The following is an 11,845-nucleotide window of genomic DNA, read 5'->3' as shown; positions in this document are numbered from 1 at the left end:
ATTCATTTGCATGGCTGTACTTAAATGATAATGCTCATACATAATGCAGGACAGAGGATTTGCACCCTGGAGGCACCTGTGTCTTGAAGCTACTACATTCAGCAGAGCTGCAGATGTGGGCAGCAAGGTGAGATGAATCCTACCACTGAAACCTTCCTATGGGCCGGCCCTGGAGAGCTTCCCACCAGCTGGTGCTCCTCAAAGGGGCCAGGTCTAGCCCTGGAGCAGAGATCTTGCTTCTCCCAGGTGATGTCCCCAGTGCTGGTGCAGACAGCACACCTGGCCCACCATGTGGCAGACTGCGTGGCCAGTCTTGTTTGAAAGGGGTGAAGGGCTTTAGAAGGGCTCTGCATGACCCACAATGGAGAAAAGTCACTCTTACCATCTTTTGCCGGTCTTGCTTTCTTTATCCAGTCCGTCAGGTGTCTCACAAAGTCAAAGAAGAAATCTCCCTCTGGCACACTGATGACCTGGGGGACACAGCACATGGTTACAAAGGCTGAGCAAGTGGTAAGAGGTCACAGGCAGGGTTGGCCATTGCCCCATCTCCTGTAGCTGTTGCTCACTGCTTTGTCCTGGTTACACTGCTGCGTTACAAACCGCTGACAAAAGAAAGCCATTGCCAGCACCTTGCTGCAGGCTCTGTCTCTAATTTCACCCATTACTCCTTGTTGCAGCTTCCTGTTTCACCAGAGCAATTAATTTCCCTTCATGATTACTATCTCCACAGATTTCTCCCAGTTGCCTGAGGCAGCTCTAAGCTGCACGTTTTTCTTCTGTAGTCCTTTCTTATAAACTTGACTCAGCAACAGGCTGGGAGAGCTTTGCCTGTCTCTGTTTTAAGCCCTTTGGGATAATTGCTGTAAGTCAGGGATGTGTGACTGCAAATCTCATCTGTAGCAGGTTGGATCTGACTTAGAAACACCACACTGCTTGCAGAGAAGTGCATCTCACCTATGAAGGTGCAGATGCTAGCTCTAGCTCCACCAATGTGTACCCACTGGCAAGTGGGTCACCCCAAGTGCCTCGAGGTTACCCCAGCCTCTTTGTGAGTCACTCACCTTGTCGGAGATTTTGACGAAGAGGCTGAAGCCCTCAGAGGACTTAAGGAGCAGCCTGTTGGAGATGTTCTGGCAGAAGTCCTTGGCTTTCGTACTGGACTCCACCTCAAATGCCTGCAAAGAAAAGAAGATCCTCACCACTGCTACCTCAAGTTAATTTCCACTCTCTAGTCTCTTTAAGTAATTCTAGGTGCAGATACATGAAGGGATTGAGGTGCCCACCACCAATGAAAACAGTGACATGGTGGATTGTGGCTCTGGGCATGGGAAGGGATGTTTGCAGAAGCTGAGCCATGCTAGTGCTGTACTGTTGTGCTTTGAGATGCTCTATCTATATCCTGTGCTGGCTTGTCCAGGGAACCCTAGGCAATGCAAGAGATTTTTCTGATCTAACATTTAGGTCTCGGAGCTATTTGTCTAGGGTGGAGAGAGAGATTGAGACAGATACCTCCAGGCTGAATTGTCCCAACTTTCCCTCCACTGATGATGAGGAAGTCAGATGCCTGGCTTAGACCAAATGCTTGATTTGTGGATAGCTGAAGAGAGGGGAGATGACTCCTGCTTTACATGTGGATGGGATATCTAAAGGACTCTCCCACCTGCATGCATGTCCCAGCCCCTGTTTTGCCTTTTCAGCATTTATATCGCCTCAGTTTTGCTCTGCTCACTTAAAAGAGACCCAGTTCATAGCAGTTTAAGTAATTTAAGCTTCTGACCACCACATGCATGGCTGCGTTAGCCTGAACCACCAAACTACCAGGACCCATATTCCATATCCCTCGAGAGACCAGCCTGGAGCTCAGTGCTGCTGGTGTTCAGCAGCCCTTTGGTGTCGATGCATGTTGTACTCGGGTGATGCTCCTCTACCAGTCCAACTGTGTGACTACCATGGCCAAAAGGATCACAGCAAACCCATCCAAGTGCAGAAGTCCTCACTGCCTCCTTCTACTGGCTTTCACACAATATGTGTATAAAGCAGTGTCATGCTTATTGATGGCCATGTAGACAAAATACTCAAAAGTGTTGAGAAATCCCAGAAGTTCTCTCAACTCTCCATTACAGATAAACAAGGACATGCAGAGCTGCTGGAAAGGAATCATCCTTTTCCTTCCATGGGTTTGCACTGCTTTACACATAAACCCACTTGGAAAGACAAGAATTTAGTTGTCCCCAAGGTCATGAAGGGAGAGGGAGGTACAAGCCTCACAGGAAGACTAATCAGTAGCATGAGACAGCAGTATCTGCAAGGACATGCATATCTGCTCTGGCATTATAACTAGCTTCCTTATTAGCATGTAAGATGCTTAATGAGATGTTCCTGAGTGCAGATATGATTTCTGTGTCATCTCAGGTCAGAAGGTAAAATTTCAGTTACCTACTTGCCAGTGCAGCTATAGCCTTCCCAGTCCCCAGGGAGCCCCATCACGGTACCCCACTGGTGGACAATATCTGTTGGGTGGACAATATCTGTTGGTCTAGGCTGCAAATAACTGATATCCAAGGCTTGGGAACCATTGTGAGTGAATGGAGATGAACCCACCCGTTTTCCTTCTTTCTGGGGTCATACTATGAAGCCTCCAGTGAACTCCAGCACAGCACTCATGTCTTGACAAAACATGAATTGTAGTAAATCAAACCCCTGGGCTGGTCAGAGTAGATAAGGATGGGTTTTCCTTACACAGCTCTGGTCCAGAGTCTTCTGGAAAGGCTGAGTTTTTCTGAATCAGAACCAATATTAGCTTCTTCTGAGACTTTAATAAGAAAATTATCAGCCTGACAGAAAAGAAGAATTTCCTTCTCCTCTATTTACCTCATCGGTGTCATCAGGGAAGTAAACCTTGTGGAAAATTTGGGTGGTTTTGTGTTGAATGGCTTCCACTTCTACCAGATGGGGAGGGTACTTCCTGGATCCATTCCTGTAAAACAAGAGGTGGCAAGTGCCACAGCAACAAAGCAAGATTTGTTTAAAGCTTCCATTTTAATACATATTCTGAGTAATTTTGGGTAATTTCTTAATATTAGGGTTTTTTGCCTTCTGTAAAGAAGAAAAACAAAAATGGAATGGGGAATGTGTATTTGCTTAGGTTGTAGGTGACTTAAATAGAGCTGGCACGACAAAGCTGACTTAATTAATCTCTATTTTTTCCTAGACAGTTTACCAGTGACATCTTCCACCCAATATCCCTTTCATTCAGCTTAGTTGAATGCAGAGCCAGGCTGTGAGCTTTCACTGTCCCCCCAACCACCAAAATATCTCCTACTTGTATTTTCTTACGCATATTTGTATGCCGTGGCATGGCCAGGACTAGGAGGTGCTTTGGTGCCATACCTCAGGGCTTTCTGAAGTCTCTGGATGCAGTCTGCTGCCAAGGGGTGATGTTTCCTGGACTGCAGGAACCTCTGGACATGGGGCAGGAGGATGTTACTTGGAGGGAAAAGGCCTGTACACAACCACAACAGTTCCCAGCCTTTCTCTTCACTGTACCTACATGAGGAGAGACCCAGGAGGAAAAAAAATGACTCACGGCATGGACACTTCAGATCTGCTTTGCCCAACACAGCCTAGTGCATTTGGGCCAAGGAGAATGAACAACTCTTACTTGATGTGGTTTTCTGTGAGCTGCTTGAGGGTCTGGCAGTAGATTTCATCCTTCAGGGGTTCGGCTTTCAAGGCACCTTCAAATATTTGGTCTGTGAGCTCATTAACTGAGCGGGTCCTTTTGGATGGGTAGTCGCCCATATACTTTAGCACTGGTGGGAGGTAGGAGTCAAGGATCAGCTAACCAGGAGGTTTGAAAAAGCCATGCTGTTGGTGATGTGATTGAAGACATCCTACACATGACTATAGAAATGGCTGCAATTTGGTGGAGCCAAATATATGCTAAAGGGATTTACGTTGCTTTAGGAGATGTCCATTAAGCTTTCTCCTTTTATCATGCATCACTTCAGGTTGGAGGTATTGTTTTGGGGTCAGGATATGTACACCTAAGAAAGCTGTGTGTGACCATGTGTTACCTGATCACACACACAGGTACCACTGTAAAAAACTAGATTTTCAGCTAGTGTCAGACACCAGTGGAACTGTAGTAACATAAACCAACTGCTAACCTTCACCATCATGCCGTATGACAACTATTCTATGATTCTGTTCTCTGGTTATACCATAGAACTGTTCAAACCATGAAGTTTGGATCCTACAGCAAAGCCCCACCAAAAAATAAAGGCTACTTCAACAGGTTGTATCTGCACTGAACTCATCTCTCCCATGCTCTGTATGTTCTGCCAAGTAAGGGACATTCAGGTACCAAACCCTGTCCCCGAGGCCATGTGGACTCATTTGCATCCATGCTGATTAGGGCGACAGCCTTCCACAGCAGATGCATTTTGGAGAGACATGGTTGAGGCAAGCCAGAACAGAGCCAGTGAGTTAACCTCCAAGCAGTGTGGACCAGCAGGACACAATAACTTGTTCCCTCACCCTCATTTATTAAGAAGTAGACACCCCTCAGATCTCAAGGATGCTTGAGTACAGATTTCAGGATCAGACCCATCTCCAAGCCTGTGACATGGTCCCAAAGCCCTTAAGAGGGACCAAAAACCTTTCCATGGGCTCTGCTTGGGATGCTGAAGAACCCGCTCAACCCTTTCCCTGTCAGACCTGTTGCCCAAGGGCTTCTCCAGGCAGTGGAAGGATATCAATGAAGGCCATGCAAGCTTCTTGGGACAACTCCTCACTGCCCAAGATCTTCTTCAGCAACGGCTGTTTGATGGGTTCGCGGGTGTAGCACCACAGCTTGTCCTTCCCGCGGCTCTTGGTGATCATGACCCGGCTCAGGGTGTGTTTGGGAGGTGGCCTGGTGGAAAAATCAAAGCAAGAGGAAAGGTGGAGAGGTTACAGGGAAAAAAGGGACAGCTTGTGGCCAATTTTTTACCTGGGAAGGTTGCTCACAGCACCTGGCTAATGAACTCTTATACCAAAAGGAACTTCACAGTCTAGCAAGTATCCAGCTCCAGTTCTGCCAAAGACAACCATTTATACTTTCCTAGAACTCAGAAAAGTCCCTTAAGGACCCTACCCAAATATTGACACCAAAACAACTTTCCCTACCCCAAAAATCTTCTAACCACAAGAGGAAGGATGATGGTTAGGGCAGCAACACTGGTAGAACAAGCCTACCAGAGTGAAGACATCCCAGAGGATCTGGTCTGCCTGTTTGGATTGCCAACCCATCTGAACAGGAGTGGGAGTTTTGGGATCAGTCTGGCCAGCTGCATTCAACAGTGGTACACCTTTTAATCTTTGGAGTTGAGAGGAAAATGCTCACACACCTAATTCAACTGCTGCCTATATGGTCTGAGGCTGTGTATGGGATCATAGGAAAGGAATATCAGACCACTAAGCACAACCTCCCACATAATACTAAATTTCACACTCTTATATCTGTGTTGAGCCAATCTGAAGAAATCCTTCATAAAACCTTGTCTGTGGAAAACTTACAGCTCAAATGCCATGACCTAAATGGGAAGTTGCAGTTGTATAAAGTCATACAAAGGGATATTCAGAGTCTTTTTCTAGTAGCCAAAAATTTCCTGATTCCCAAGATACCTGGAGATGGATTCCTATTCCTGTAATTTTTGAGGATGGATTAAAAAATCACCTAAAATAATCATAGGAAAATTCCTCCAAGGTGTATGGCTTTACTCTCTCTTCACTGTCTGAAATTTCCAGCTGAGAGGTTCTGATAACATCTTGTCGTTGGTCAGGGGTCATTGTGACCAGTGCCTGTGGGATGAAAACATCTATGTCACCCAGTATATTTGATTTTATATATATATATAAAATCCATACACATATATATATATGTTGTATTCATAGAGAGGAAGCAGATACAAAATGAAAAGGAGAACAGTGAGTGAACAAGAATAACTGATTAATTCCAGTTAATGGTCAGTAAGAACTGTGTGATTGTCATTTTTCTGTGCCATTCGCAGTCGTTAATGCAAGGAACGACAAATGTTTCCATAGTATGGATCATTTCCTAATAAAGATTTTGTGCTTTGGATCCTACAGCTCCATACATAAATGTAGGGATTCACTCCAACCCCTGATACACCTTAAAGTAATGAGGCTAGCTGGAGAGATGTAGCAGAATTCATGGCTATTCCAACTCATAAGTGGTGACTTGTGTTGTTCAAAGTGACAAAACCAGAAGAAAGGCTGAGATCACTTCTGCCTTGGACAACTTGTCACCTCTCTCAGTCACTTTGGTTTCCACCCTATCATCAAGGAGACTCTGGCCAGATCTTAGCTTTTCAGGAAGGCTTTGACCTCCCTGGGCTTTGTGTCAAGTTGTGCCATTCTGTGAGACAGCTTACCACGATCTCCAGTGGAGGCATGGTGACTGTAGGCAAGACATAGACGGAATCAGTTGGGAAATCCCCTCTCTGCTTGGTCCGTTCATTGAACCCGTTAGCCCACCCTGAGTTCATCACATGTTCTCCTGTATCCTGGTCCAGAACTATGAGGTCTCCTTTGAGGAAGCTGAGGAATCCAGATTCTTCTCCCGCTACAAGGAAAACAACCATTAGTTTGATTATTTTTTTTCCACATCCCTTGGGAATAATTATCTATACGTTTACCACTAGACTGGGACATTTACTTACCAGGGTTTGGGTTATCTTGAAGAGTGACCACATACTTGGATCTTTTCCTTAGTCCTTCAAGGAAGGTTACCACCAGGTCCCGAATATCCTCTGCGTTGTTGGAGGTGAAAGTATATTCATCACCTTTAATGGTGGCCAAGGTGAAACTCTGCCCTTGCAGCTTTCCCCCTCTGGGATATATTTTTATAGGAGACATAAACAGGAAAGATAATGGCATCAACAGGCAAAGCCTGGAAAAAGACTGTTGAAGGTGAGATCACCAGCTAAGTCCTCCCTTACCTGTTGCTTGACACAGCTGTGATCTCTGGGAAAGAGAGCTCCAAGAGAACCTGCTCCTGTTCATCCACAAAATACACCCCTGTCCAGTTGACAGCTACAATCACATCATTTTTAGGCAGACTTGGCCCTGGGTTGAAGACGAGACATACAATTAGCTCATGAGGGGTCTTAGGATATAGAAAATTTCAAAGGAGGATGCAATGATCAAAAAAATTAGTGTTATTTTTAGTAAGAGAAATAGGGGCAGGCTCATACCTTGAGCCATTGCTAATCAGGATGCATCAAAAAATAATGTATCCAAAAAAGACCAGCTTGATGGTCCATCAAGTCTTCTCATCTGTGGAGTCTCTCTCTCTCCCTCCTTTTGCTTTGGAGGATCCTGTGCTCCACAAGATGTGCTCTACTGACTCACCTGAGAATTTGAAGGCTTCGTAAAATCGAGAAAACAGCAGAGGCCACTTGAAACGTGCAAAATCCACCACCTCTTCCTTGACTTTTTTGGGATCTGTCCTCTTCTGAGTATAAATTCCCTACAGACAAAACAAATTACAACCCACATGAAGCACAAACCCAGTTATAGAGCCAGGAAGGGAGCAAACAAAACCAATTCATGTCACCTGCAGATCTTGGAACTAATATTAATTTAGGTCTCCATGAGACTAAGGGCCAAAGTCCTAGAGGAACATGTGATAGGTTGGAAAATTTTGGTTCCCACTTCAGGGAATAATTCAACTCTGAGAAGGATGTGCAAGCACCTAGAGTAACCAGTCTGGATGGGATTCATCTCAGCTAAATTTGGGTTTCCCTAAGGTAGGTAGGTGTCTACCTTTCAGTTTGATGGCCCTTTAGCTAGAAATAGACACTCAATAGCCCTTAGCACAGGCATCTAGCTTCATTTAAGACATCCTAAGATACCTGAGACTTCTGTATGTAGCTGAGAGGCTGATGGAGGACCTGCAAGATCCAACTGACTTGCATCCTTGGGTCTCCATTGACAGTAATGGGAGGTGAGACTTCTAACACACATGGAGATGCTTACATTTTAGGGGTCTTAATCATAGAATCACAGAATCACAGAATCATAGAATCATAGAATCATAGAATGGTTTGGATTGGAAGGGACCTTAAAGATCATCCAGTTCCAATCCCCCTGCCATCAGCAGGGACACCTTCCACTAGATCAGGTTGCTCAAAGCCTCATCCAGCCTGGCCTTGAACACTTCCAGGGAGGGGGCATCCACAACTTCCTGAAGCTGAAGCTGGGTCCTGCAGTTGAAAGAATGTGAATTCTCATGGCTGGATGACCAGCCTTTATGCCTGGTCATGAGTTGTGGCTAATGAGTTATGGAATGCGTCACTGTGGAAAGGTGTCACAAATGTTCTTATGAAAGTCAGGGAGGTTTTATACAATGCCTGGCAAAATAAGGTCCTGACATGGCCTAGATACATCAGCTGCCACTTAATACAACCAATAATGCCACAGTCCTGTGTACCAGGAATGAAACCCCAGAGATGGCATTTTGATTCTCACAGTGCATCTCTAAGTTGTCTTCTTCTGTTAGGTCTGGCCTCGAAACTAGTAGTAAAGTTGAATATAGCTCATACAAACCCTACTCTTTCTCTTTGATTTAGCTTCAGGCCAGGCTAAGAGCTGAGCTATGATGTCTGACATACATTTAAAAGACACTCAAAACTACTGAAGCATGCCTTGGTCACCATGACAGGTGATCTATTGTCCCTACCTTTTTATGAGCAGCTATAATGAGCTGAGCCCATTTTTCCACTGTTTTCGAAGCTGTGATCTCTCTGTCTGGGATGTAGGATGGAATTAAATTTAACAGCCTTTCCAGGACCATCTCTGACCCATAATCCACATAGTACTGCTGGGAAGCCAGTTCTGCCAGATCTTCTTCCTGTGGGAGCCAAACAAATCAAGTTAATGCTGTTACCAGGTCTTCACCTCAATATCCATCCTCCATCACTCAAGGAGCTCTTTGTGGAGGCTGGAGGTACTGTTGCTTCAGATCGGTGTGGGGATGCTTCCTTTCAGCAGAACTTCACCAGTGCTTTTTGTACATCTCAAGTTGAGGAGATTGACCACTAAAAATCCTGTTTAAGCCTTAATATGGTCAGTGACCAGCACCATGCAGCCCTGTACTGTGTGTGAACATTTATCCCAGTCTTTCCTTGTAGTTCAGTCTGCTTCTGATGCTTGCAATCAGCAGGGGGGGATTTTGCTATGGTAGACAGAGTTTAATGATTCAAAACTACACGTAGCCATCATTTCTCATACTTGAGAAGCCCAGCAACCAAAGCATCTGTGCATAACACAGAACTGTAAAATGTCCTTCGGTGCAGCTACATTCCAAACATTTTGGGGCAAAATAATAGAGTTACTGAGATAATAATAGCACAAGGAAATCAGGAGCAAGAGAATCATAGAATCACAGAATGGTCTGGGTTGGAAGGGACCTTAAAGATCATCCAGTTCCAACCCCCCTGCCAGCAGCAGGGACACCTTCCACTAGACCAGGTTGCTCAAAGCCTCATCCAACCTGGCCTTCAACACTTCCAGGGAGGGGGCATCTACAACTTCCTTGGGCAACCTGTTCCAGTGTCTGACCACCCTCACAGTGAAGAACTTCTTCCTAATATCTCATCTAAACCTCCCCTCTTTCAGCTTAAACCCATTTCCCCTTGTTTTGTCATTAACTGCCCTTATGAAAAGTCCTTCCCCAGCTTTCTTGTAGCCCCTTCAGGTATTGGAAGGCCGCTATAAGATCTCCCCGGAGCCTTCTCTTCTCCAGGCTGAACAGCCCCAACTCTTTCAGCCTGTCTTCATAGGAGAAGTGCTCCAGCCCTCGGATCATCAAGGGGAGTTAGAAAGGGGAGAAGGGGAGTTAGAAAGGGCAGGACCTCTGATAAAAGGATAAATAGGATAAAGGACCTGCAGTTAATGCAATACAGATGGGAAAATATTATTTAGTTCCCAAGGTGAGTGGACTCTACTGTATCACAGGAGAACGATTAGGTGTTGGGGAAGAGAGATTTCTTCAATGTGACATTTGGATGATTTTAAAAACAAGAAAAAAAAAAGTGATGGACATTGTCAGAGATTTTGATGTTTCCTGAGGTGTTCATTTCAATGACACTGGAATAATTGTGTAAGCTCCCAGAGACTCTAGAGGCAGAGGTTTCTGCTGCCAATGTCCCTTCAGCTTATGGAGGCTTTATTGGGTCTGTATTACACGGCAGATGTCTGGGTATCCTGAAAAGCATCTCTCATATCTAATGCTTAGCAGGATTTACCAAACAGGATGCTGTTGTGTACTCCTGGTTTGGTTACAGACTACCTGCGCCCTCTCAGCTGAGGCTGATGGATGAAGTGGCTGTTCACTCTTCCATTCAAAATTCACTGGGAGAGGGTGCTCAGACAGCACATGGAAGCGTCTGGTCTCTCCCCAGCCAAGAGGATCTGATCCCTGTAGCTACTGTTTCCCAAGTGAATGCCATAATCCCCAAGCTGGCAGGTGTTCAGGGAGGGAGGTTTCTCATCCCCTTTGGTGAAACCATTTTGAGGATACATGTTGGACCAGAGTAGTAGCTGCTGAGATCACATACCTTATCACACCGGTACTCCCCAAACTTCACCCCTCGCACAATCTGTTGATAAATGAGATTGGTGGCCACATTGTCCTCATTCGGGTTGTGCCAAGGAGTGAAGATCTCCTTCCTGAAGAAGAGCCGCCACGGTGCATTGCGCTCCTGTGCTCCCTGCTCTTTGGCATATTGCTCGCATTGAGACACAGCATCCATCACATGGTCATTGCCACTCCCCAGCGAGGAGACCTAGTCAGGGCAGAAGGAAATGTGACATTTACCTGACTAAATACTGACCTTTCTAGGTAGAGATATCTATCGCCAAGTCACTCATCCAGACTTCCTTTCTAATCAAAATAAATCAAAGTGTCTATCTCTACCAGCCAGCCAAGGCTGAATAGGTCTACAGAATAACTGGGTGAGCCATTTTGTTTTGAGCCACAATTCCCCATCCAGAATGAAAGAAGAACATCAACGTGGATTAGCAAAACCAACGGTCCTCTTATAAAGTATTGCTTATTCATACTGTGCTTTGAAACACCCTGTTTCAAGCATCCAACCATGCTAAGCATCAGACAAACCCAGAATAAAAAGCCTGTCCTGCTACAGAATATTTATCATCTCTGTCTTCAGTCACTGTGGTCTGTCATGAAGCCCTAAACCACTATATGTCCTCAGAGGGAACATCCCTGGATGAATATCTCCTCAAAAAAGACCAAGAAGATGGTTTTCTTTTTTCTTCTGCCATTTTCTTCTGCCACCACAGGCAGAGGTTCCCACATCTAGAGGTGAGAATGTCCTTCATTCTCCTACACAGCAGCTGTAGGAATAATTCTGTTTCATTGGCTTGCAGCTGTTGTCTTACCTGATAAAGTTTCACCCTAGGTCTGTTTTCCCTTCTCATTTATACTCACCTTTATTTATATGGAATTTCTGACAAAGGTATGTTTTTAGGTTAAATAAATTGGGTTAAATACCAATGCAGGTATGACAGTTCAGATTTAAGTTCATTTTGGAAGCTTAATTTCAATCATTAGCTTTCCAATTAAATTTAGTTTCTCCCTTGCATAAAAATCCAGGTTATCTGTTTTACTGGAAATTCACCTCAGAGTAGCCTGACTGAGAGTAAGAGCATTGACATCACAGAATAATGTAGGTGGAAAAGCATTTCTGCAGGTTTCTGGTCCAGCCCATTGGTCAGAGCAGGTCCATGTTTGATCAGGTTTCTCCATGCCTTCTCC

The 11,845-nt window shown here is 45.0% G+C and overlaps 1 protein-coding gene across 1 annotated transcript in view; it reads right to left on the bottom strand.

The window, feature by feature from the left end:
* Positions 1-10,853, bottom strand: part of LOC104524388 (unconventional myosin-VIIa-like) — a gene marked incomplete at its 5' end in the record, with an annotated part of 15,722 nt that extends 4,869 nt beyond the window's left edge. Inside the window, 13 exons of the mRNA XM_010167250.1 lie at positions 383-470; positions 1,062-1,175; positions 2,872-2,977; positions 3,391-3,546; positions 3,662-3,815; positions 4,758-4,915; positions 5,720-5,844; positions 6,438-6,628; positions 6,726-6,895; positions 7,005-7,131; positions 7,417-7,534; positions 8,747-8,917; positions 10,626-10,853. Coding sequence (XP_010165552.1) covers positions 383-470; positions 1,062-1,175; positions 2,872-2,977; positions 3,391-3,546; positions 3,662-3,815; positions 4,758-4,915; positions 5,720-5,844; positions 6,438-6,628; positions 6,726-6,895; positions 7,005-7,131; positions 7,417-7,534; positions 8,747-8,917; positions 10,626-10,853 — 1,906 coding nt within the window. The remainder of the gene's footprint in view (positions 1-382; positions 471-1,061; positions 1,176-2,871; positions 2,978-3,390; positions 3,547-3,661; positions 3,816-4,757; positions 4,916-5,719; positions 5,845-6,437; positions 6,629-6,725; positions 6,896-7,004; positions 7,132-7,416; positions 7,535-8,746; positions 8,918-10,625) is intronic.
* Positions 10,854-11,845: the final 992 nt, after the last annotated feature.

Source organism: Antrostomus carolinensis, unplaced genomic scaffold (assembly GCF_000700745.2).
Source record: "Antrostomus carolinensis isolate BGI_N321 unplaced genomic scaffold, ASM70074v2 scaffold21204, whole genome shotgun sequence".
NCBI classification, from domain to species: domain Eukaryota; kingdom Metazoa; phylum Chordata; class Aves; order Caprimulgiformes; family Caprimulgidae; genus Antrostomus; species Antrostomus carolinensis.
The sequence above is the reverse complement of the archived record's forward strand: the minus strand, read 5'-3'. Positions and strand labels throughout refer to the sequence as shown.